Here is a 24,129-nt window from a genome sequence, read left to right as displayed (position 1 = left end):
ACCCCCCCAAACCCCCCTGGGACCCCAAAACCTTTTGGGACCCCCCCAAACCCCCCAAATCCTCCCCAGGATCCCCCAGAATCCCCAAGATTGGGGCAGAATCCCCCAAATTCCCCCCCCCAGGATCTCCCCCCCCCCCCCCAAAGGGATCCCCCTGGGACCCCCCCCAAACTCCCAGGACCCCCCCAAACTCCCTGAGACCCCCCCAAACACCCCCTGGGACCCCCAAAACCTTTTGGGACCCCCCCAAACCCCCCCAAATCCTCCCCAGGATCCCCCAGAATCCCCAAGATTGGGAGGAATCCCCCAAATTCCCCTCCCCCCCACCCAAAGGATCCCCCTGGGACCCCCCCCCAAATTCCCTGGGACCCCCTCCAAACTTCCTGGGACCCCCCCAAAATTCCCTGAGACCCCCCCCAAACCCCCCTGGGACCCCAAAACCTTTTGGGACCCCCCCCAAATCCTCCCCAGGATCCCCCAGAATCTCCCAAGGTTGGGAGGAACCCCCCCCCTGGGACCCCCAAATTCCCCCCCCAGGACCTCCCCCCCCCCCCCAAAGGATCCCCCTGGGACCCCCCCAAACCCCCCTGGGACCCCCCCAAACTTCCTGGGACCCCCCCAAACCCCACTGGGACCCCAAAACCTTTTGGGACCCCCCCAAACCCCCCAGATCCTCCCCAGGATCCCCCAGAATCTCCCAAGATTGGGAGGAATCCCCTAAATTCCCCTCCCCCCCACCCAAAGGATCCCCCTGGGACCCCCCCAAACTCCCAGGACCCCCCCAAACTTCCTGGGACCCCCCCAAACTCCCTGAGGACCCCCCCAAAACCCCTCTGGGACCCCAAAACCTTTTGGGACCCCCCCAAGCCCCCCAAATCCTCCTCAGGATCCCCCAGAATCCTCAAGATTGGGAGGAACCCCCCCCCTGGGACCCCCCAAATTCCCCCCTCTGGGACCTCCCCCCCCACCCAAAGGATCCCCCTGGGACCCCCCCAAACTCCCAGGACCCCCCCAAATTTCCTGGACCCCCCCCAAACTCCTTGGGACCCCCCCAAACCCCCCTGGGACCCCAAAACCTTTTGGACCCCCCCAAACCCCCCAAATCCTCCCCAGGATCCCCCAGAATCCCAAAGATTGGGAGGAATCCCCCAAATTCCCTCCCCCCCACCCAAAGGATCCCCCTGGGACCCCCCCAAACTCCCAGGACCCCCCCAAACTCCCTGGGACCCCCCCAAACCCCCTGGGACCCCAAAACCTTTTGGGACCCCCCCCAAGCCCCCCAAATCCTCCCCAGGATCCCCCAGAATCCTCAAGATTGGGAGGACCCCCCCCCCCCCTGGGACCCCCAAATCCCCCCCCCAGGGCCTCCCCCCCCACCCATGGGACCCCCCAATGTGTGGGGGGGGTAGGGGGGGGGTTGTCACCTCTTTGTCACCTCTTTGTCACCTCTTTGTCACCTCCCCCCCCCAGGAAGGGGACCACATTGGACTGACCCGAAAAGCCAACAACGCTCTGCACTTCTACATCAATGGGATCGACCAAGGTGGGGACATTTGGGGACATTTGGGGACATTGGGGGTGTTGGGGATGTTGGGGGTGTTGGGGGTGTTGGGGACAATGGGGACATTTGGGGACATTGGGGACATTGTGGATGTTGGGGACATTTGGGGGTGTTGGGGTCATGGGGGATGTTGGGGACATTGGGGACATGGGGGGCATCAGAGGGTGTTGGGGACATTGGGGGTGTGTTGGGGACATTGGGGACATTTGGGGACATTGGGGACATTGGGGATGTTGGGGACAATGGGGGACATTGGGGGGTTGGGGGCGTTGGGGACATTGGGGACATTTGGGGACATTGGGGACATGGGGGGTGTTGGGGACATTGGGGACATTTGGGGGTGTTGGGGACATGGGGGACGTTGGGGACTTTGGGGGGATTGGGGACATTTGGGGACATTGGGGACATGGGGGGATTGGGGACATTGGGGATGTTGGGGGTGTTGGGGGCGTTGGGGACATGGGGGGTGTTGGGGACATTGGGGGTGTTGGGACATGGGAGACATTTGGGGACATTGGGGATGTTGGGGACATTGGGGACATTTGGGGACATTTGGGGACATTGGGGACATTGGGGACATTTGGGGACATTGGGGTGGTGTTGGGGACATGGATATTTGGGGGCATTGGGGACATGGGTGACATTTGGGATGTTGGGGTGTTGGGGACAATGGGGACATTTGGGGACATGGGGGGGATTGGGGACATTGGGGGTGTTGGGGACACGGGGGACATTTGGGGACATTGGGGATGTTGGGACATTTGGGGACATTGGGGATGTTGGGGGGATTGGGGTGTTGGGGACAATGGGGACATTGGGGACATGGGGGGATTGGGGACATTGGGGGGGTTGGGGACATGGGGGACATTGGGGATGTTGGGGGTGTTGGGGACATTTGGGGGCGTTGGGGTCATGGGGGACGTTGGGGACATTGGGGACATGGGGGAGATTGGGGACATTGGGGGTGTTGGGGACATCAGGGAACATCCCATGACCTTGAAGGACCTCAGGGTGGCACTTGGGACACCCCATCCCTGAATGTCCCCAACCCTGTCACCTCATGCCCTTGGGGTCCTTCCTGGTCCCTTCCATCCCCGGGATGTCCCCAACCTTGTCACCTCACAGCTTGGGGACCTCAGGGTGGCTCTTGGGGACACCCCATCCCCTGAATGTCCCCAACCTTGTCACCTCATGCCCTTGGGGTCCTTCCTTGTCCCTTCCATCCATGGATGTCCCCAACGTTGTCACCTCATGCCCTTGGGGACCTCAGAGTGGCTCTTGGGAACCTCAGGGTCCTTCCTGCTCCCTCCCATCCCCGGGATGTCCCCAACCTTGTCACCTCATGCCCTTGGGGACCTCAGGGTGGCACTTGGGGACCTCAGGGTGCTTCCTTGTCCCTTCCATCCCCAGGATGTCCCCAACCCTGTCACCTCATGCCCTTGGGGACCTCAGGGTGGCTCTTGGGGACCTCAGGGTGCTTCCTTGTCCCTTCCATCCCCAGGATGTCCCCAACCCTGTCACCTCATGCCCTTGGGGACCTCAGGGTGGCTCTTGGGGATCTCAGGGTGGCTCTTGGGGGTCTCAGGGTCCTTCCTGCTCCCTCCCATCCCCGGATGTCCCCAACCCTGTCACCTCATGCCCTTGGGGACCTCAGGGTGGCTCTTGGGGACCTCAGGGTGGCTCTTGGGAACCTCAGGGTGGCACTTGGGGACACCCCATCCCCTGAATGTCCCCAACCTTGTCACCTCATGCCCTTGGGGTCCTTCCTTCTCCCTCCCATCCCCAGGATGTCCCTAACCCTGTCACCTCATGCCCTTGGGGACCTCAGGGTGGCTCTTGGGGACCTCAGGGTGCTTCCTGGTCCCTTCCATCCCCAGGATGTCCCCAACCCTGTCACCTCATGCCCTTGGGGGTCCTTCCTTGTCCCTTCCATCCATGGGATGTCCCCAACGTTGTCACCTCATGCCCTTGGGGACCTCAGGGTGGCTCTTGGGAACCTCAGGGTGGCTCTTGGGGACCTCAGGGTGGCACTTGGGGACACCCCATCCCCTGAATGTCCCCAACCCTGTCACCTCATGCCCTTGGGGTCCTTCCTGCTCCCTCCCATCCCCAGGATGTCCCCAACCTTGTCACCTTGTGCCCTTGGAGACCTCAGGGTGGCTCTTGGGGACCTCAGGGTGGCTCCCGGGGATGGGAGGGAGCAGGAAGGACCCTGTCACCTCACAGCTTGGGAACCTCAGGGTGGCACTTGGGGTCACCCCATCCCCTGAATGTCCCCAACCCTGTCACCTCATGCCCTTGGGGTCCTTCCTGGTCCCTCCCATCCCGAGTTGTCCCCACTCTCCCTCCTGTCCCCATCCGGGCTGTCCCACGTCCCCACAACGTCCCCACAACGTCCCCACAACGTCCCCACATCCCCACAACATCCCCACAACGTCCCCACATCCCCACAACGTCCCCACAACATCCCCACATCCCCACAACGTCCCCACATCCCCACAATGTCCCCACAACGTCCCCACAACGTCCCCACATCCCCACAACGTCCCCACATCCCCACAATGTCCCCACAACGTCCCCACAACGTCCCCACATCCCCACAACGTCCCCACAACGTCCCCACAACGTCCCCACATCCCTACAACATCCCCACAACGTCCCCACATCCCCACAACGTCCCCACATCCCCACAACGTCCCCACAACATCCCCACAACATCCCCACAACGTCCCCACATCCCCACAACGTCCCCACAATGTCCCCACAACATCCCCACATCCCCACAACGTCCCCACAACGTCCCCACAACATCCCCACATCCCCACAATGTCCCCACAACATCCCCACAACGTCCCCACATCCCCACAACGTCCCCACATCCCCACAACGTCCCCACAACGTCCCCACAACATCCCCACATCCCCACAATGTCCCCACAACATCCCCACAACGTCCCCACATCCCCACAACGTCCCCACAACGTCCCCACAACGTCCCCACATCCCCACAATGTCCCCACAACATCCCCACAACGTCCCCACATCCCCACAATGTCCCCACATCCCCACAATGTCCCCACAACATCCCCACATCCCCACAACATCCCCACAACATCCCCACATCCCCACAACGTCCCCACAACGTCCCCACATCCCCACAACATCCCCACAACGTCCCCACATCCCCACAACGTCCCCACAACGTCCCCACGTCCCTTTTCTTTGTGTTTTTTGTGGTGTTTTCCTCGTGTCCCCAAGGCGTGGCCACCACCCTCACCCCCCTGGTGGTCTACGGGGTGGTGGATCTCTACGGGATGGCGGTCAAGGTGACAATTGTCCACACCCACAACCCCAGCGACCGCCTGAGGCGCCACAACGCCATCCTCAGGGCTCTGTCACCCGAGGCCACCCGCAGGCCCCTCCTGTCCCCTCACCCCTCCTCGACGGGGCCACCGCAGGCCCCGGCTGGGCCACCGCCCCCCCCGGCTGGGCCACCACCCCCCCCGCGCCTCCTCTTCCACCCCAACTGTGGCCAGAAAGCTGCTGTCGTCAACGAGGGACGCACGGCCCTGAGGCCACAGTGAGGGGCACCCCTGGGGACACCCCTTGGGGACAAACACTTGGGGACAACCTCTGGGGACACCTCCTTGGGGACAAACCCTTGGGGACAAGCACTTGGGGACAACCCCTGGGGACACCTCCTTGGGGACAAACACTTGGGGACAATCCTTGGGGGCACCTCCTTGGGGACAAACACTTGGGGACAAACACTTGGGGACAACCTCTGGGGACACCTCCTTGGGGACAAACACTTCGGGACACCCCCTGGGGACAACCCCTGGGGACACCCCTTGGGGACAAACACTTGGGGACAAACTCGTGGGGACAACCCCTTGGGGACACCTCCTTGGGGACAAACCCTTGGGGACAACCCCTGGGGACAACCTCTTGGGGACAACCTCTGGGGACACCTCCTTGGGGACAAACACTTGGGGACAAACCCTTGGGGACACCTCCTTGGGGACACCCCCTGGGGACACCTCCTTGGGGACAAACACTTGGGGACAAACACTTGGGGACACCCGTTGGGGACAAACCCTTGGGGACAACCTCTGGGGACACCTCCTTGGGGACAAACACTTGGGAACAAACACTTGGGGACAAACACCTGGGGACACCTCCTTGGGGACAACCCCTGGGGACAAACACTTGGGGACAACCTCTGGGGACACCCCTTGGGGACAAACACTTGGGGACAACCCCTGGGGTCACCTCCTTGGGGACAAACACTTGGGGACAAACACCTGGGGACACCCCTTGGGGACAAACCCTTGGGGACACCCCCTGGGGACACCTCCTTGGGGACAAACACTTGGGGACAAACACTTGGGGACAATCCTTGGGGACACCTCCTTGGGGACAAACACTTGGGGACAACCTCTGGGGACACCTCCTTGGGGACAAACACTTGGGGACAAACCCTTGGGGACACCCCCTGGGGACACCTCCTTGGGGACAAACACTTGGGGACAACCTCTGGGGACAAACCCTTGGGGACAAACACTTGGGGACACCTCCTTGGGGACACCCCTTGGAGACAAACCCTTGGGGACACCTCCTTGGGGACACCTCCTTGGGGACAAACACTTGGGGACAACCTCTGGGGACACCTCCTTGGGGACAAACACTTGGGGACAACCTCTGGGGACACCTCCTTGGGGACAAACACTTGGGGACAACCCCTGGGGACACCCTCTTGGGGACACCCCCTGGGGACACCCCCTGGGGACACCTCCTTGGGGACGCGGGAGGGGGAGGGGAGGGAGGGTCCTCTGGGGGGATGGGGATGGCCCTGGGGGTCTCGTCTTTTGGGGTCCCTGTGACACTGCATCCCACTGATGTCCCACTCGTGTCCCACTGCTGTCCCCCTCGTGTCCCCACAGTACCACGCATGCCTTTACCCACGGGGTGGTGCTGTCCCTGTCCCTGTCCCACTCGTGTCCCCGTGTCCCTGTGCCACTCCCTCGCGTCCCACTCGTGTCCCACTCGTGTCCCACTGGTCTCCCACTCGTGTCCCCACAGTGCCACGCATGCCTTTACCCACGGGGTGGTGCTGTCCCTGTCCCTGTCCCACTCGTGTCCCCGTGTCCCTGTGCCACTCCCTTGTGTCCCACTTGTGTCTCCATGTCCCTGTGCCACTCCCTTGTGTCCCACTCGTGTCCCACTGGTGTCCCCCTCGTGTCCCATGTCCCTGTGCCACTCCCTCGTGTCCCACTGATGTCCCACTCGTGTCCCACTCGTGTCCCCCTCGTGTCTCTGTCCCACTCGTGTCCCACTCGTGTCCCACTCGTGTCCCCCTCGTGTCCCCATGTCCCTGTGCCACTCCCTCGTGTCCCACTGATGTCCCACTGATGTCCCACTCGTGTCCCCCTCGTGTCCCCATGTCCCTGTGCCACTCCCTCGTGTCCCACTGATGTCCCACTGATGTCCCACTCGTGTCCCCCTCGTGTCCCCATGTCCCTGTGCCACTCCCTCGTGTCCCCCTCGTGTCCCCATGTCCCTGTGCCACTCCCTCGTGTCCCCCTCGTGTCCCCATGTCCCTGTGCCACTCCCTCGTGTCCCACTCGTGTCCCCCTCGTGTCCCCGCAGTGCCACGGATGACTTTAACCACGGGGTGGTGCTCAGTGCCCGGGCTCTGGCTCCCAACGAGCTCTTCCAGGTCCGTTTGGACCGGATGGTGGAGAAGTGGGCGGGGTCCATCGAGATCGGGGTCACCACCCACAGCCCCACCCACCTCCAGCTCCCCTCCACCATGACCAACCTCCGATCAGGTGGGAGACCCCGCACCCCCCCGGCACCCCAACACCTCCCCCCAGCACCCCGACATCCCTGGGGGGTCCCCAATATTCCCTGGGGGGTCCCCGATATTCCCTGGGGGGACCCCGACACCCCTGGGGCACCCCAACATCCCCCAGGGCACCCCGACACCTCCCCCCAGCACCCCGACACCCCTGGGGGGGTCCCCAATATTCCCTGGGGGGTCCCTGACATCACCTGGGGGGTCCCCGATATTCCCTGGGGGGACCCCAATATCCCGGGGGGGACCCTGAGACCCCCCCCGGGGCACCCCAAGATCCCCCGGGGGACCCTGAGACCCCCCCTGGGGCACCCCAACACCTCCCCCCGGCACCCCGACATCCCTGGGGGGTCCCCAATATTCCCTGGGGGGACCCCGAGATCCCTGGGGCACCCTGAGACCCCCCCCGGGGCACCCCAACACCCCTGGGGGGTCCCTGACATCACCTGGGGGGTCCCCGATATCCCTGGGGCACCCTGAGACCCCCCCTGGGGCACCCCGACACCCCTGGGGGGTCCCCAATATTCCCTGGGGCACCCTGAGACCCTCCCCGGGGCACCCCGACACCCCTGGGGCACCCTGAGACCCCCCCAGGGCACCCCGACACCTCCCCCCGGCACCCCAACACCCCTGGGGGGTCCCCAATATTCCCTGGGGGGACCCCGAGATCCCTGGGGCACCCTGAGACCCCCCCCGGGGCACCCCGACACCTCCCCCCAGCACCCCAACATCCCTCAGGGCACCCCAACACCCCTGGGGCACCCTGAGACCCCCCCCGGGGCACCCAACACCACTGGGGGGTACCCAATATTCCCTGGGGGGGACCCCGATATCCCTGGGGCACCCTGAGACCCTCCCCGGGGCACCCCGACACCCCTGGGGCACCCCAACACCCCTGGGGCACCCCGAGACCCCCCCCGGGGCACCCTGACATCCCTCAGGGCACCCCAACACCTCCCCCCGGCACCCCGACACCCCTGGGGGGTCCCCAATATTCCCTGGGGGGTCCCTGATATCCCTGGGGCACCCTGAGACCCCCCCCGGGGCACCCCAAGATCCCCCAGGGCACCCCGACACCTCCCCCCGGCACCCCAACATCCCTGGGGGGTCCCCAATATTCCCTGGGGGGACCCCAAGATCCCCTAGGGCACCCTGAGACCCCCCCCTGGGCACCCCGACACCCCTGGGGGGTCCCTGACATCACCTGGGGGGTCCCCAATATTCCCTGGGGGGACCCTGATATCCCTGGGGCACCCTGAGACTCCCCCTGGGGCACCCCAATACCCCCTGGGGCACCCCGAGATCCCCCAGGGTACCCCGACACCCCTGGGGCACCCTGAGACCCCTGGGGGGTCCCCAATATTCCCTGGGGGGTCCCCAATATTCCCTGGGGGGACCCCGAGATCCCTGGGGCACCCTGAGACCCCCCCCGGGGCACCCCAATACCCCCTGGGGCACCCCGACACCTCCCCGGGGCACCCAACATCCCTGGGGGGTCCCCAATATTCCCTGGGGGGTCCCCAACATCACCTGGGGGTCCCCGATATCCCTGGGGCACCCTGAGACCCCCCCCGGGGCACCCCAAGATCCCCCAGGGCACCCCGACACCCCTGGGGCACCCTGAGACCCCCCCCCCGGGCAGCCCAACACCCCTGGGGGGTTCCCAATATTCCCTGGGGGGACCCCGACACCTCTGGGGCACCCTGAGACCCCCCCGGGGCACCCCAACATCCCTCAGGGCACCCCAACACCTCCCCCCGGCACCCCGACACCCCTGGGGGGTCCCCAATATTCCCTGGGGGGTCCCCGAGATCCCTGGGGCACCCTGAGACCCCCCCCGGGGCACCCCAAGATCCCCCCAGGGCACCCCAACATCCCTGGGAGGACCCCAACACCCCTGGGGCACCCTGAGATCCCTGGGGGGTCCCCAATATCCCTGGGGGGACCCCGAGATCCCTGGGGCACCCTGAGACCCCCCCCGGGGCACCCCAAGATCCCTGGGGGTCCCCAACATCACCTGGGGGGTCTCAGCCCCCCCCAGGTGTCCCCCCCCCCCCTTTCCCAGTGTCCCCCCCCCTTTTCCTGGTTTCCCAGCCCCCCCCATGTGTCCCCCCCCCTTTTCCTGGTGTCCCCCCCCTTTTCCAGGTGTCCCCCCCCTTTCCCTGGTGTCCCCCCCTTTCCCAGTGTCCCCCCCCCTTTCCCTGGTGTCACCCCCCCTTTTCCTTGTGTCCCCCCCCTTTTCCTGGTGTCCCCCCCTTTTCTTCGTGTCCCCCCCCCCTTTTCCTCGTGTCACCCCCCCCCCTTTCCCTGGTGTCCCCCCCCTTTTCCAGGTGTCCCCCCCCCTTTTCCTCATGTCCCCCCCCTTTCCCAGTGTCCCCCCCCTTTTCCTGGTTTCCCAGCCCCCCCCAGGTGCCCCCTTCCCCCCTTTTCCTTGTGTCCCCCCCCCTTTTCCTCGTGACCCCCCCCCTTTCCTGGTGTCCCCCCCCTTTCCCTGGTGTCCCCCCCCTTTTCCTGGTGTCCCCCCCCCTTTTCCTGGTGTCCCCCCCCCTTTCCCTGGTGTCCCCCCCCTTTTCCTCGTGTCCCCCCCCTTTTCCAGGTGTCCCCCCCCTTTCCCTGGTGTCCCCCCCCTTTCCCTGGTGTCACCCCTCCCTTTCCCAGTGTCCCCCCCCTTTTCCTGGTTTCCCAGCCCCCCCCCAGGTGTCCCCCCTCCCTTTCCCTGGTGTCCCCCCCCCTTTCCCTGGTGTCACCCCCCCTTTCCCTTGTGTCCCCCCCCTTTTCCTGGTGTCCCCCCCTTTCCCTGGTGTCACCCCCCTTTTCCTCGTGTCCCCCCCCTTTTCCTGGTGTCCCCCCCCCTTTCCTCATGTCCCCCCCCCTTTTCCAGGTGTCCCCCCCCCCTTTCCCTGGTGTCCCCCCCTTTCCCAGTGTCCCCCCCCTTTTCCTGGTTTCCCAGCCCCCCCCCAGGTGTCCCCCCTCCCTTTTCCTCGTGACCCCCCCCTTTCCCAGGTGCCACCTCCCCCCTTTCCCTGGTGTCCCCCCCCCTTTTCCTCGTGTCCCCCCCCCCCCTTTCCTCGTGTCCCCCCCCTTTTCCCAGTGTCCCCCCCCATTTTCCTGGTTTCCCAGCCCCCCCCAGGTGCCCCCTTCCCCCCTTTTCCTTGTGTCCCCCCCCCGTTTCCCTGGTGTCCCCCCCCTTTTCCTCGTGTCCCCCCCCTTTCCCTGGTGTCCCCCCCCCCTTTTCCTGGTGTCCCCCCCCCATTTTCCTGGTTTCCCAGCCCCCCCCAGGTGCCACCTCCCCCCTTTCCCTGGTGTCCCCTCCCCCTTTCCCTGGTGTCCCCCCCTTTTCCTGGTGTCCCCCCCCCTTTTCCTGGTGTCCCAGCCCCCCCCAGGTGCCACCTCCCCCCTTTCCCTGGTGTCACCCCCCCTTTTCCTGGTTTCCCAGCCCCCCCCCAGGTGTCCCCCCTCCCTTTTCCTCGTGACCCCCCCCTTTCCCTGGTGTCCCCCCCCTTTCCCAGGTGCCACCTCCCCCCTTTTCCTGGTGTCCCCCCCCCCTTTCCCAGTGTCCCCCCCCTTTTCCTGGTTTCCCAGCCCCCCCCAGGTGCCACCTCCCCCCTTTTCCTGGTGTCCCCCCCCTTTTCCCAGTGGCCCCCCCCCTTTTCCCTGGTGCCCCCCCCCTTTCCCTGGTGTCCCCCCCCTTTTCCTCGTGTCCCCCCCCCTTTCCCAGGTGCCACCTCCCCCCTTTTCCTCGTGTCCCCCCCCTTTTCCTGGTGTCACCCCCCCCTTTCCCTGGTGTCACCCCCCCTTTTCCTCGTGTCACCCCCCTTTTCCCGGTGTCCCCCCCCTTTTCCTGGTTTCCCAGCCCCCCCCAGGTGCCACCTCCTCCCCTTTTCCTGGTGTCCCCCCCCTTTCCCTGGTGTCTCCCCCCCCCCTTTCCCTGGTGTCCCCTCCCCCTTTTCCTGGTGTCCCCCCCCTTTCCTGGTTTCCCAGCCCCCCCCAGGTGTCCCCCCTCCCTTTTCCTTGTGTCCCCCCCTTTTCCCAGTGTCCCCCCCCTTTTCCTGGTGCCCCCCCCCTTTTCCTGGTTTCCCAGCCCCCCCCCCAGGTGTCCCCCCCTCCCTTTCCCTGGTGTCCCCCCCCCTTTCCCTGGTGACCCCCCCCTTTTCCTGGTGCCCCAGGCACGTGGATGATGACGGGGAACGGGGTGATGCACAACGGCACCACCGTGCTGGACGAGTACGGCCACAACCTGGACAGGCTCAAGGTGGGGACACAGCCAGGGGACGTCACAACGTGTCCCCAAACGCCCCTGGGGGGCCCCAAGGTGTCCCCAAACACCCCTGGGGGTCCCCAGCCACCCTTGGGTGTCCCCAAGCTGTCCCCAGCCCCTCCAAGATGTCCCCAGGCTGTCCCCATCCACCCCAGACTGTCCCCCATCCCCTCCAAAGTGTCCCCAAGCTGTCCCCAAGCTGTCCCCATCCCCTCCAAAGTGTCCCCAAGCTGTCCCCAAGCTGTCCCCATCCCTTCCAAGGTGTCCCCAGGCTGTCCCCATCCCCTCCAAGATGTCCCCAAGCTGTCCCATCCCCTCCAAAGTGTCCCCAGGCTGTCCCCATCCCCTCCAAGGTGTCCCCAAGCTGTCCCCATCCCCTCCAAGCTGTCCCCAAGCTGTCCCCATCCCCTCCAAAGTGTCCCCAAGCTGTCCCCAGCCACCCCAGACTGTCCCCAAGCTGTCCCATCCCCTCCAAGGTGTCCCCAGGCTGTCCCCAGCCCCTCCAAGATGTCCCCAAGCAGTCCCCATCCACCCCAGACTGTCCCCATCCCTCCAAAGTGTCCCCAAGCTGTCCCCAGCCACCCCAGACTGTCCCCAAGCTGTCCCATCCCCTCCAAGGTGTCCCCAAGCTGTCCCCATCCCCCTCCAAGGTGTCCCAGGCTGTCCCCATCCCTCCAAGGTGTCCCCAAGCTGTCCCCATCCCCTCCAAGGTGTCCCCAAGCTGTCCCCAGCCCCTCCAAAGTGTCCCCAAGCTGTCCCCAAGCTGTCCCCAGCCCCTCCAAAGTGTCCCCAAGCTGTCCCCAAGCTGTCCCCAGCCCTTCCAAAGTGTCCCCAAGCTGTCCCCATCCCCTCCAAGGTGTCCCCAAGCTGTCCCCAGCCACCCCAAGCTGTCCCAGCCCCTCCAAGATGTCCCCAGGCTGTCCCCATCCACCCCAAGCTGTCCCCCAGCCCCTCCAAGATGTCCCCAAGCTGTCCCCAAGCTGTCCCCAGCCCCTCCAAAGTGTCCCCAAGATGTCCCCATCCCCCTCCAAGCTGTCCCCAAGCTGTCCCCATCCCCTCCAAGGTGTCCCCAAGCTGTCCCCAGCCCCTCCAAAGTGTCCCCAAGCTGTCCCCAAGCTGTCCCCATCCCCTCCAAGGTGTCCCCAGGCTGTCCCCATCCCCCTCCAAGGTGTCCCCAAGCTGTCCCCATCCCCTCCAAGCTGTCCCAAGCTGTCCCCAGCCCCTCCAAAGTGTCCCCAAGATGTCCCCATCCCCTCCAAGCTGTCCCCAAGCTGTCCCCATCCACCCCAAGCTGTCCCCAGCCCCTCCAAAGTGTCCCAGGCTGTCCCCCGGGGTGTCCCCAAGCTGTCCTGAGCCAGCTGTCCTGTCCCCTGTCCCCAGGCAGGTGACACCGTGGGGGTTGTGAGGAGGGAGGACGGGACCCTCCACTTTTTTGTCAACGGGGTGGCCCAGGGCCCCGCGGCCTGGAACGTCCCCCCCAACGTCTACGCCGTGGTGGATCTGTATGGACAGCTGCCCAGGCCACCATCGTGGAGGAGGGAGGTGGGGACAATGGGGGACAGCTTGGGGACAGCTTGGGGACAGCAGGGGAAGGGGGTTGGGGACAGCAGGAGATGGGGTCGGGGGTGTTGGGGGCATCTGAGTGGGGTTGGTGGGGGTTGGGGGCATCTGGGTGGGTTGGGGACATCAAGGAGTGGGTTTGAGGGACCTGGGGACATCTGGGTGGGGTTGGGGACATCAAGGAGTGGGTTTGAGGGACCTGGGGACATCTGGGTGGGGTTGGGGACATCTGGGTGGGGTTGGGGACATCAGGGGATGGGGTCGGGGGCGTTGGGGGCATCTGAGTGGGGTTGGGGGGGGTTGGGGGCATCTGGGGATGGGGTTGAGGGACCTGGGGACATCAGGGGATCGGTTTGGGGACATCTGAGTGGGGTTGGGGACATCTGAGTGGGGGTTGGGGACATCAGGGGATGGGGTCGGGGGGGTTGGGGGCATCTGGGTGGGGTTGGGGACATCAAGGAGTGGGTTTGAGGGACCTGGGGACATCTGGGTGGGGTTGGGGACATCAGGGGATGGGGTCAGGGGTGTTGGGGGCATCTGAGTGGGGTTGGGGACATCTGGGGTGGGGTTGGGGACAGCAGGGGAAGGGGGTTGGGGGACACCAGGGAATGGGGTCGGGGGCGTTGGGGGCATCTGAGTGGGGTTGGGGACATCTGAGTGGGGTTGGGGGCAGCAGGGGATGGGGTTGAGGGACCTGGGGACAGCAGGGGATGGGGTTGGGGACATCTGGGTGGGGTTGGGGACATCTGGGAGGGGTTGGGGACATCTGGGAGGGGTTGGGGACATCAAGGAGTGGGTTTGAGGGACCTGGGGACATCTGGGTGGGTTGGGGACATCAAGGAGTGGGTTTGAGGGACCTGGGGACATCTGGGTGCGGTTGGGGACATCAGAGTGGGGTTGGGGACAGCAGGGGATGGGTTGGGGACATCTGGGTGGGGTTGGGGACATCTGAGTGGGGTTGGGGACATCAAGGAGTGGGTTTGAGGGAGCTGGGGACATCAGGGGATGGGTTTGGGGACATCTGAGTGGGGTTGGGGACATCTGAGTGGGGTTGGGGACAGCAGGGGATGGGGTTGGGGACATCTGGGTGGGGTTGGGGACATCTGGGTGGGGCTGGGGGCTTCTGGGTGGGGTTGGAGACACCTGAGTGGGGTTGGGGACATCTGGGTGGGGTGGGGACAGCAGGGGATGGGTTTGGGGACATCAGGGGATGGGTTTGGGGACATCTGAGTGGGGTTGGGGACATCTGAGTGGGGTTGGGGACATCTGAGTGGGGTTGGGGACAGCAGGGGATGGGTTTGGGGACATCTGGGTGGGGTTGGGGACAGCAGAGGATGGGTTTGGGGACATCTGGGTGGGGTTGGGGGCTTCTGGTGGGGTTGGGGACATCTGAGTGGGGTTGGGGACATCTGAGTGGGGTTGGGGACACCTGGGTGGGGTTGGGGACACCAGGGGATGGGGTTGGGGACATCTGGGTGGGGTTGGGGACATCAAGGAGTGGGTTTGAGGGACCTGGGGACATCAGGGGTTGGGTTTGGGGACACCTGAGTGGGGTTGGGGACATCAGGGGATGGGTTTGAGGGACCTGGGGACATCAGGGGATGGGTTTGGGGACATCTGGGTGGGGTTGGGGGCTTCTGGGTGGGGTTGGGGACATCTGAGTGGGGTTGGGGGCATCAGGGGTTGGGTTTGGGGACATCTGAGTGGGGTTGGGGCATCTGAGTGGGGTTGAGGGGGGTTGGGGACATCTGGGTGGGGTTGGGGACATCAGGGGATGGGGTTGGGGACATCTGAGTGGGGTTGGGGGCTTCTGGGGATGGGGTTGGGGACATCTGGGTGGGGTTGGGGGCTTCTGGGTGGGGTTGGGGACATCTGAGTGGGGTTGGGGACATCTGAGTGGGGTTGGGGACATCAGGGGATGGGTTTGGGGACATCAGGGGATGGGTTTGGGGACACCTGAGTGGGGTTGGGGGCTTCTGGGTGGGGTTGGGGGCATCTGAGTGGGGTTGGGGACATCAAGGAGTGGGTTTGAGGGACCTGGGGACATCTGGGTGGGGTTGGAGGCATCAGGGGATGGGGTCGGGGGCGTTGGGGGCATCTGAGTGGGGTTGGGGACATCAGGGGATGGGTTTGGGGACATCTGGGTGGGGTTGGGGGCTTCTGGGTGGGGTTGGGACATCTGAGTGGGGTTGGTGGGGTTTGGGGACATCTGGGTGGGTTTGGGGACATCAGGGGATGGGTTTGAGGGACCTGGGGACAGCAGGGGTTGGGTTTGGGGACATCTGAGTGGGGTGGGGACAGCAGGGGATGGGGTTGAGGGACCTGGGGACAGCAGGGCATGGGTTAGGGGACATCTGAGTGGGGTTGGGGGCTTCTGGGTGGGGTTGGGGACATCTGAGTGGGGTTGGGGGACATCTGGGTGGGGTTGGGGACATCTGAGTGGGGTTTGGGGACATCTGGGTGGGGTTGGGGGCATCAGGGGTTGGGTTTGGGGACATCAGGGGATGGGTTTGGGGACATCTGAGTGGGGTTGGGGACATCTGGGTGGGGTTGGGGACATCTGGGGATGGGGTTGGGGACATCAGGGATGGGTTTGGGGACATCTGGGTGGGTTTGGGGACATCTGGGTGGGGTTGGGGACATCTGGGTGGGGTTGGGGACATCTGGGGATGGGTTTGGGGACATCAGGGGATGGGTTTGAGGGACCTGGGGACATCAGGGGATGGGTTTGGGGACATCTGGGTGGGGTTGGGGGCTTCTGGGTGGGTTTGGGGGCTTCTGGGTGGGGCTGGGGACACCTGGGTGGGTTTGGGGACATCAGGGGTTGGGTTTGGGGACATCTGAGTGGGGTTGGGGGCTTCTGGGTGGGGTTGGGGACATCTGAGTGGGGTTGGGGACATCAAGGAGTGGGTTTGAGGGACCTGGGGACATCAGGGGATGGGGTTGGGGACATCTGGGTGGGTTTGGGGACATCTGAGTGGGGTTGGGGACATCTGGGCAGGTTCAGTGGGGGTTGGGGACACCTGAGTGGGGTTGGGGACATCTGGGTGGGGTGGGGACAGCAGGGGATGGGTTTGGGGACATCTGAGTGGGGTTGGGGACATCTGAGTGGGTTTGGGGACACCTGAGTGGGGTTGGGGACATCTGGGCGGGTTCAGTGGGGGTTGGGGACCACCTGGGTGGGGTTGGGGACATCAGGGGTCAGGTTTAGGGTGTCTCAGGGGTGACCCTAACCTTGTCCCCCCCCTTCCCAGAGGTGACCCCGTCCTTGGTGGGTGACATCTCGGAGGGGGAGAGCCCGGGGAGCCCCGAGAGCCCCTCGCTGGGGGGAGGGGGCGGTGGCTCCTCCGGTGACCTCCGGTTCCATCGGCTCCACGGGGCCAACGCTCTGATCACCAACAGGGGGGAGGACAGCTCTGCGCCAGAACTGCCGCTCCGAGTTCAACGACGCCATCGTCATCTCCAACCGGTCAGAACGGCCCCAAAAACCCCGCTTCTGACCCCAAAAACGGAGTCCCCGCCCCCAAAAACCCCACCCGCACCTCCAGAACCCAACCGGGGTCCCCAAGTGTCCCCAAAGCCATCCCCAGGTCCCTAAACTCCATTTAGAAGTTCAACGACGCCATCGTCATCTCCAACCGGTCAGAACGGCCCCAAAAACCCTGCTTCTGACCCCAAAAACGGAGTCCCCGCCCCCAAAAACCCCACCCGCACCTCCAGAACCCAACCGGGGTCCCCAAGTGTCCCCAGAGCCATCCCCAGGTCCCCAAACGCCATTTAGAAGTTCAGCGATGCCATCGTCATCTCCATCCGGTCAAAGGGACCCCAAAAACCTCAGTTTTGACCCCAAAAATGAATCCCCACCCCAAAAACCCCACCCGCACCTCCAGAACCCAACCGGGGTCCCCAAGTGTCCCCAGAGCCACCCCCAGGTCCCCAAACGCCATCTGGGACTTCCATGATGCCATCGTCATCTCCAACTGGTCAGAACGACCCAAAAAACCTCAATTTTGACCCAAAAATGTCACCCCCACCCCCAAAAACCCCACCCGCACCTCCAGAACCCAACCGGGGGTCCCCAAGTGTCCCCAAAGCCATCCCCAGGTCCCCAAACGCCATTTAGAAGTTCAACGATGCCATCGTCATCTCCAACCGGTCAAAGGGACCCCAAAACCTCAGATTTGACCCTAAAAATGTCAATTCTGACCCCAAAAATGGAATCCCCGCCCCAAAAACCCACCCGCACCTCCAGAACCCAACCGGGGTCCCCAAGTGTCCCCCAAAGCCACCCCCAGGTCCCCAAACTCCATCTATGGCTTCCATGATGCCATCATCATCTCTGATGGGTCATGAGAACCCCAAAACCATCAATTTTGACCCAAAAATGTCAATTCTGACCCCAAAAATGGAATCCCCACCCCAAAAACCCCACCCCCACCTCCAGAACCCAACCGGGGTCCCCAAGTGTCCCCAAAGCCACCCCCGGGTCCCAAACTCCATCTGGGACTTTCATGATGCCATCGTCATCTCCAACCGGTCAAAGGGACCCAAAAACCTCAATTTTGACCCCAAAAATGTCACTTTCATCCCAAAAACCCCACCCGCACCTCCACAACCCAACCGGGGTCCCCAAGTGTCCCCAAAGCCACCCCCAGGTCACCAACTCCACCTAGGACTTCCATGACATCATTGTCATCTCCACCGGTCAAAGGGACCCCAAAAACCTCAGTTCTGACCCTAAAAATGTCAATTCTGACCCCAAAAATGGAGTCCCCACCCCCAAAAACCCCACCCTGACCTCCAGAACCCAACCGGGGTCCCCAAGTGTCCCCAAAGTTATCCCTGGGTCCCCAAACTCCATCTGGGACTTCCATGATGCCATCGTCATCTCCAACCAGTCAAAGGACCCCAAAAACCTCAGTTCTGACCCTAAAAATGTCAATTCTGACCCAAAAACGGAGTCCCCACCCCCAAAAACCCCACCCACACCTCCAGAACCCAACCGGGGTCCCCAAGTGTCCCCCAAGCCACCCCCGGGTCCCCAAACTCCATCTAGGACTTCCATGATGCCATTGTCACCTCTAATGGGTCATGAGGACCCCAAAAACCTCAGTTTTGACCCCTAAAAATGTCAATTCTGACCCCAAAATGGAATCCCCGCCCCCAAAAACCCCACCCGCACCTCCAGAACCCAACCGGGGTCCCCAAGTGTCCCCAGAGCCACCCCCAGGTCACCAAACTCCACCTAGGACTTCCATGACATCATCGTCATCTCTAATGGGTCATGAGGACCCCAAAACCATCAATTTTGACCCCAAAAATGTCAATTCTGACCCCAAAAATGGAATCCCCGCCCCCAAAAACCCCACCCGCACCTCCAGAACCCAACCGGGGTCCCCAAGTGTCCCCAAAGCCACCCCCGGGACCCCAAACTCCACCTAGGACTTCCATGATGCCATCGTCATCTCCAACTGGTCAGAACGGCCCCAAAAACCCCGCTTCTGACCCCAAAAACGGAGTCCCCCGCCCCAAAAACCCCACCCGCACCTCCAGAACCCAACCGGGGTCCCCAAGTGTCCCCAAAGCCACCCCCAGGTCCCCAAATGCCACCGAGAACCTCAACGCCGCCACCGTCACCTTCAACCAGTCCAAACGACCCCAAAAACCTCACTTCTCACCCCAAAAACATCACCTCCCACCCCAAAAACCTCAGTTCTGACCCCAAAAATATCACTTCCACCCCAAAAAACCCAACCAGGGTCCCCAAGTGTCCCCAAAGCCACCCCCAGGTCCCCAAATGCCACCGAGAACCTCAACGCCGCCATCTCCGACCGCTCAGAACGGCCCCGAAAACCTCACTTCTCACCCCAAAAACGTCACCTCCCACCCCAAAATCCTCACTTCTCACCCCAAAACTGTCCCCTCCACCCCAAAAAATGTCACTTCCACCCCAAAAAACCCAACCAGGGTCCCCAAGTGTCCCCAAAGCCACCCCCAGGTCCCCAAATGCCACCGAGAACCTCAACGCCGCCATCTCCGACCGCTCAGAGCGGCCCCGAAAACCTCACTTCTCACCCCAAAAACGTCACCTCCCACCCCAAAAACCTCACTTCTCACCCCAAAACTGTCCCCTCCACACCCAAAACTGTCCCCTCCACCCCAAAAAACCCAACCAGGGTCCCCAAGTGTCCCCAAAGCCACCCCAGGTCCCCAAATGCCACCGAGAACCTCAACGCCGCCATCTCCGACCGCTCAGAACGGCCCCAAAAACCTCACTTCTCACCCCAAAAACGTCACCTCCCGCCCAAAAACCTCAGTTCTGACCCCAAAGCTCTCCCCTCCACCCCAAAAAATGTCACTTTCACCCCAAAAAACCCAACCAGGGTCCCCGAGTGTCCCCAAAGCCACCCCCAGGTCCCCAAATGCCACCGAGAACCTCAACGCCGCCATCTCCGACCGCTCAGAACGGCCCCAAAAACCTCACTTCTCACCCCAAAAACGTCACCTCCCACCCCAAAATCCTCACTTCTCACCCCAAAACTGTCCCCTCCACCCCCAAAACTGTCCCCTCCACCCCAAAAAACCCAACCAGGGTCCCCAAGTGTCCCCAAAGCCACCCCCAGGTCCCCAAATGCCCTCGAGAACCTCAACGCCGCCATCATCCGACCGCTCAGAACGGCCCCGAAAACCTCACTTCTCACCCCAAAAACGTCACCTCCCACCCCAAAAACCGCAGTTCTGACCCCAAAACTCTCCCCTCCACCCCAAAAATGTCCCCTCCACCCCAAAAACCCAACCAGGGTCCCCAAGTGTCCCCAAAGCCACCCCCAGGTCCCCAAATGCCACCGAGAACCTCGACGCCGCCATCTCCGACCGCTCAGAACGGCCCCGAAAACCTCACTTCTCACCCCAAAAACCTCACCTCCCACCCCAAAAACCTCAATTCTGACCCCAAAGCTCTCCCCTCCACCCCAAAAAATGTCACTTCCACCCCCAAAACCCAGCCGGGGTCCCCAAGTGTCCCCAAAGCCACCCCCAGGTCCCCAAATGCCACCGAGAACCTCAACGCCGCCATCTCTGACCGCTCAGAACGGCCCCGAAAACCTCACTTCTCACCCCAAAAATGTCACCTCCCACCCCAAGACTGTCCCCTCCCCCCCCCAAAACTGTCCCCATCCTGTCCCCTCCTGTCCCCTCCCCCCCAGGGACTGTCCCCTCCGTGTCCCCCCCAGGGCTCTGCGGGACGGGGAACTCTTCGAGATCGTCATCCAGAAGATGGTCGATCGCTGGTCGGGCTCCATCGAGGCGGGTGAGAGGGGACAGGAGGGGACAGGAGGGGACAGGAGGGGACAGGAGGGGACATCGGGACCCCTGGCCCCCCCCCCGCTGGCTCCCTGTCCCTTGTCACCCCCCGTGTCCCCTCAGGTGTCACCGCCATCCGCCCGAGGACCTGGAGTTCCCCAACACCATGACGGACATCGACTACGACACCTGGATGCTGAGGTGAGGGGACACCTTGGGGACACTTGGGGACAACTTGGGGACAACTTGGGGACATCCTGGAGACACCTTGGGACACTTTGGGACACCTTGGGACACTTTGGGACACCTTGGGGACACTTTGGGGCATCCTGGGGACACTTTGGGGACACCCTGGGACACTTGGGGACATCTTGGGGACACTTTGGGGACACCTGGGGGACACCTTGGGACACTTTGGGACACTTTGGGGCATCCTGGGACACTTGGGGACAGTCTTGGGGACACTTTGGGGGACACCTTGGGACACTTTGGGACACCTTGGGACACCTTGGGACACTTTGGGACACTTTGGGGCATCCTGGGGACACTTTGGGACACCCTGGGACACTTGGGACATCTTGGGGACACTTTGGGACACCTTGGGGGCACTTGGGGACACCTTGGGACACTTTGGGACACCCTGGGGACACTTTGGGGCACCTTGGATGTCCCCTGCTGTCCCTGATGTCCCCCGTGTCCCCTGATGTCCCCACATCCCTGGATGTCCCCCGTGTCCCTGCTGTCCTGAGTGTCCCCTGGTGCCCCCGTGTCCCCCGTGTCCCCTGTGTCCCCTGCTGTCCCCTGGCTGTCCCTGCTGTCCCCATGTCCCCTGATGTCCCCACTGTCCCTGCTGTCCCTGTGTCCCCTGATGTCCCCGTGTCCCCATCTCCCCACACTGTCCCTGTGTCCCCAATGTCCCTGATGTCCCCTGGCTGTCCCTGATGTCCCTGCTGTCCCCATGTCCCCACTGTCCCTGCTGTCCCCATGTCCCCTGACATCCCCACATCCCTGGATGTCCCCATGTCCCCCGTGTCCCCTGCTGTCCCCATGTCCCCTGCTGTCCCCATGTCCCTGCTGTCCCTGTGTCCCCTGATGTCCCCGTGTCCCCATCTCCCCACACTGTCCCTGTGTCCCCAATGTCCCTGAGTCCCCAGTGTCCCCCACTGTCCCTGCTGTCCCTGTGTCCCCTGACATCCCCACATCCCTGGATGTCCCCATGTCCCCTGTGTCCCCTGCTGTCCCCTGCTGTCCCCGCACTGTCCCCTGGCTGTCCCCTGCTGTCCCCGTGTCCCCTGGCTGTCCCTGATGTCCCCTGCTGTCCCTGCTGTCCCCTGCTGTCCCCATGTCCCCTGACATCCCCACATCCCTGGCTGTCCCTGCTGTCCCTGCTGTCCCCTGCTGTCCCCCACTGTCCCCTGCTGTCCCTGTGTCCCCTGACATCCCCACATCCCTGGATGTCCCTGCTGTCCCCTGCTGTCCCCTGAGCCCCCTGCTGTCCCCCACTGTCCCCCACTGTCCCCCGATGCCCCTGGATGTCCCCTGCTGTCCCCTGAGCCCTCTGCTGTCCCTGCTGTCCCCATGTCCCCGCTGTCCCTGTGTCCCAGTGTCCCCCACTGTCCCTGCTGTCCCCATGTCCCTCCTGTCCCCATGTCCCCTGACATCCCCACATCCCTGGATGTCCCCATGTCCCCTGGCTGTCCCTCCTGTCCCTGCTGTCCCCATGTCCCTTGATGTCCCCACTGTCCCCCACTGTCCCCCTCTGTCCCTGGCTGTCCCCTGGCTGTCCCTGATGTCCCCATGTCCCCTGCTGTCCCCATGTCCCCCGTGTCCCCTGCTGTCCCCATGTCCCCTGCTGTCCCCATGTCCCCTGACATCCCCACATCCCTGATGTCCCCATGTCCCCCATGTCCCCTGCTGTCCCCATGTCCCCTGACATCCCCGGCTGTCCCTGCTGTCCCCCGCTGTCCCCTGCTGTCCCCTGCTGTCCCCCACTGTCCCCTGGATGTCCCCTGATGTCCCCATGTCCCCTGCTGTCCCCGGATGTCCCCGTGTCCCCATCTCCCCACACTGTCCCTGTGTCCCCGCTGTCCCCATGTCCCCTGACATCCCCATGTCCCCCGATGCCCCTGGATGTCCCCTGCTGTCCCCATGTCCCCCGCTGTCCCCTGCTGTCCCTGATGTCCCTGATGTCCTCGCTGTCCCCGTGTCCCCTGACATCCCCACATCCCTGGATGTCCCCGCTGTCCCTGCTGTCCCTGCTGTCCCCCACTGTCCCCTGCTGTCCCCATGTCCCCTGCTGTCCCTGCTGTCCCCTGCTGTCCCCTCTGTCCCCTCTGTCCCCTGCTGTCCCCTGCTGTCCCTGCTGTCCCCTCTGTCCCCTGCTGTCCCCTGCTGTCCCCTGCTGTCCCTGCTGTCCCTGCTGTCCCTGTGTCCCCTGATGTCCCCTTGTCCCCATCTCCCCACACTGTCCCTGTGTCCCCAATGTCCCTGATGTCCCCCACTGTCCCCCACTGTCCCCTGCTGTCCCTGTGTCCCCCACTGTCCCTGCTGTCCCCGCTGTCCCTGCTGTCCCCGCTGTCCCCTGCTGTCCCCATGTCCCCTGGATGTCCCCTGGCTGTCCCTGCTGTCCCTGCTGTCCCCCACTGTCCCTGCTGTCCCCTGCTGTCCCTGCTGTCCCCATGTCCCCTGACATCCCCACATCCCTGGATGTCCCTGCTGTCCCCTGCTGTCCCCCGCTGTCCCCTGAGCCCCCTGCTGTCCCCCACTGTCCCCCACTGTCCCCCGATGCCCCTGGCTGTCCCCTGCTGTCCCCTGATGTCCCCATGTCCCCGCAGTGGCACTGCCATCATGCAGGACGGGAACACGATGAGGAACAACTACGGGTGTGACCTGGACTCGCTGGGCACGGGGTCCCGGATCGGGATGATGAGGACGGCTCGGGGGGACCTGCGCTACTTCATCAACGGCACCGACCAGGGGGTGGCCTGCTCGGGGCTGCCACCAGGTCTGGGGACACCTGGGGACACCTGGGGACACCTGGGGACACGTGGGGAGATGTGGGGATACCTGGGGAGACGTGGGGACACATGGGGACATCAGGGGGATATGTGGGGACATCACAGGGTGGCCTGCTCGGGGCTGCCACCAGGTCTGGGGACACCTGGGGACGTCTGGGGACATGTGGGGACACCTAGGGACACGTGGGGACATGAGGGGGACAGGCACAGACCAGGTCTGGGGACATCTGGGGACACCTGGGGACACCTGGGGACACGTGGGACATGTGGGGACATCAGGGGGACATGAGGGGGACAGACACAGACCAGGTCTGGGGACACCTGGGGACGTCTGGGGACACCTGGGGACACCTGGGGATACCTGGGGACACATGGGGACAGCTGGGGATACCTGGGGATACTGGGGGCACGTGGGGACACGTGGGGATGCGTGGGGAGACGTGGGGACAGATGGGGACAGATGGGGACACATGGGGACATCACAGAGTGGCCTGCTCGGGGCTGCCACCAGGTCTGGGGACACCTGGGGACACCTGGGGACACCTGGGGATACCTGGGAGACCTGGGGATACCTG

General features: G+C 63.9%; 1 protein-coding gene across 1 annotated transcript in view; it reads left to right on the top strand.

The window, feature by feature from the left end:
- The window catches only part of NEURL4 (neuralized E3 ubiquitin protein ligase 4), a gene marked incomplete at its 5' end in the record, with an annotated part of 29,346 nt that extends 5,503 nt beyond the window's left edge, over positions 1-23,843 (top strand). Inside the window, 12 exon segments of the mRNA XM_071732521.1 lie at positions 1,471-1,543; positions 4,819-5,140; positions 7,210-7,391; positions 11,584-11,669; positions 13,056-13,185; positions 13,188-13,217; positions 16,490-16,635; positions 16,637-16,704; positions 20,468-20,544; positions 20,661-20,672; positions 20,675-20,738; positions 23,372-23,843. Coding sequence (XP_071588622.1) covers positions 1,471-1,543; positions 4,819-5,140; positions 7,210-7,391; positions 11,584-11,669; positions 13,056-13,185; positions 13,188-13,217; positions 16,490-16,635; positions 16,637-16,704; positions 20,468-20,544; positions 20,661-20,672; positions 20,675-20,738; positions 23,372-23,843 — 1,662 coding nt within the window.
- Between the last annotated feature and the right edge of the window lie 286 nt (positions 23,844-24,129).

Source organism: Heliangelus exortis, unplaced genomic scaffold, assembly GCF_036169615.1.
Source record: "Heliangelus exortis unplaced genomic scaffold, bHelExo1.hap1 Scaffold_114, whole genome shotgun sequence".
Taxonomy (NCBI): Eukaryota; Metazoa; Chordata; class Aves; order Apodiformes; family Trochilidae; genus Heliangelus; species Heliangelus exortis.
The sequence above is the reverse complement of the archived record's forward strand: the minus strand, read 5'-3'. Positions and strand labels throughout refer to the sequence as shown.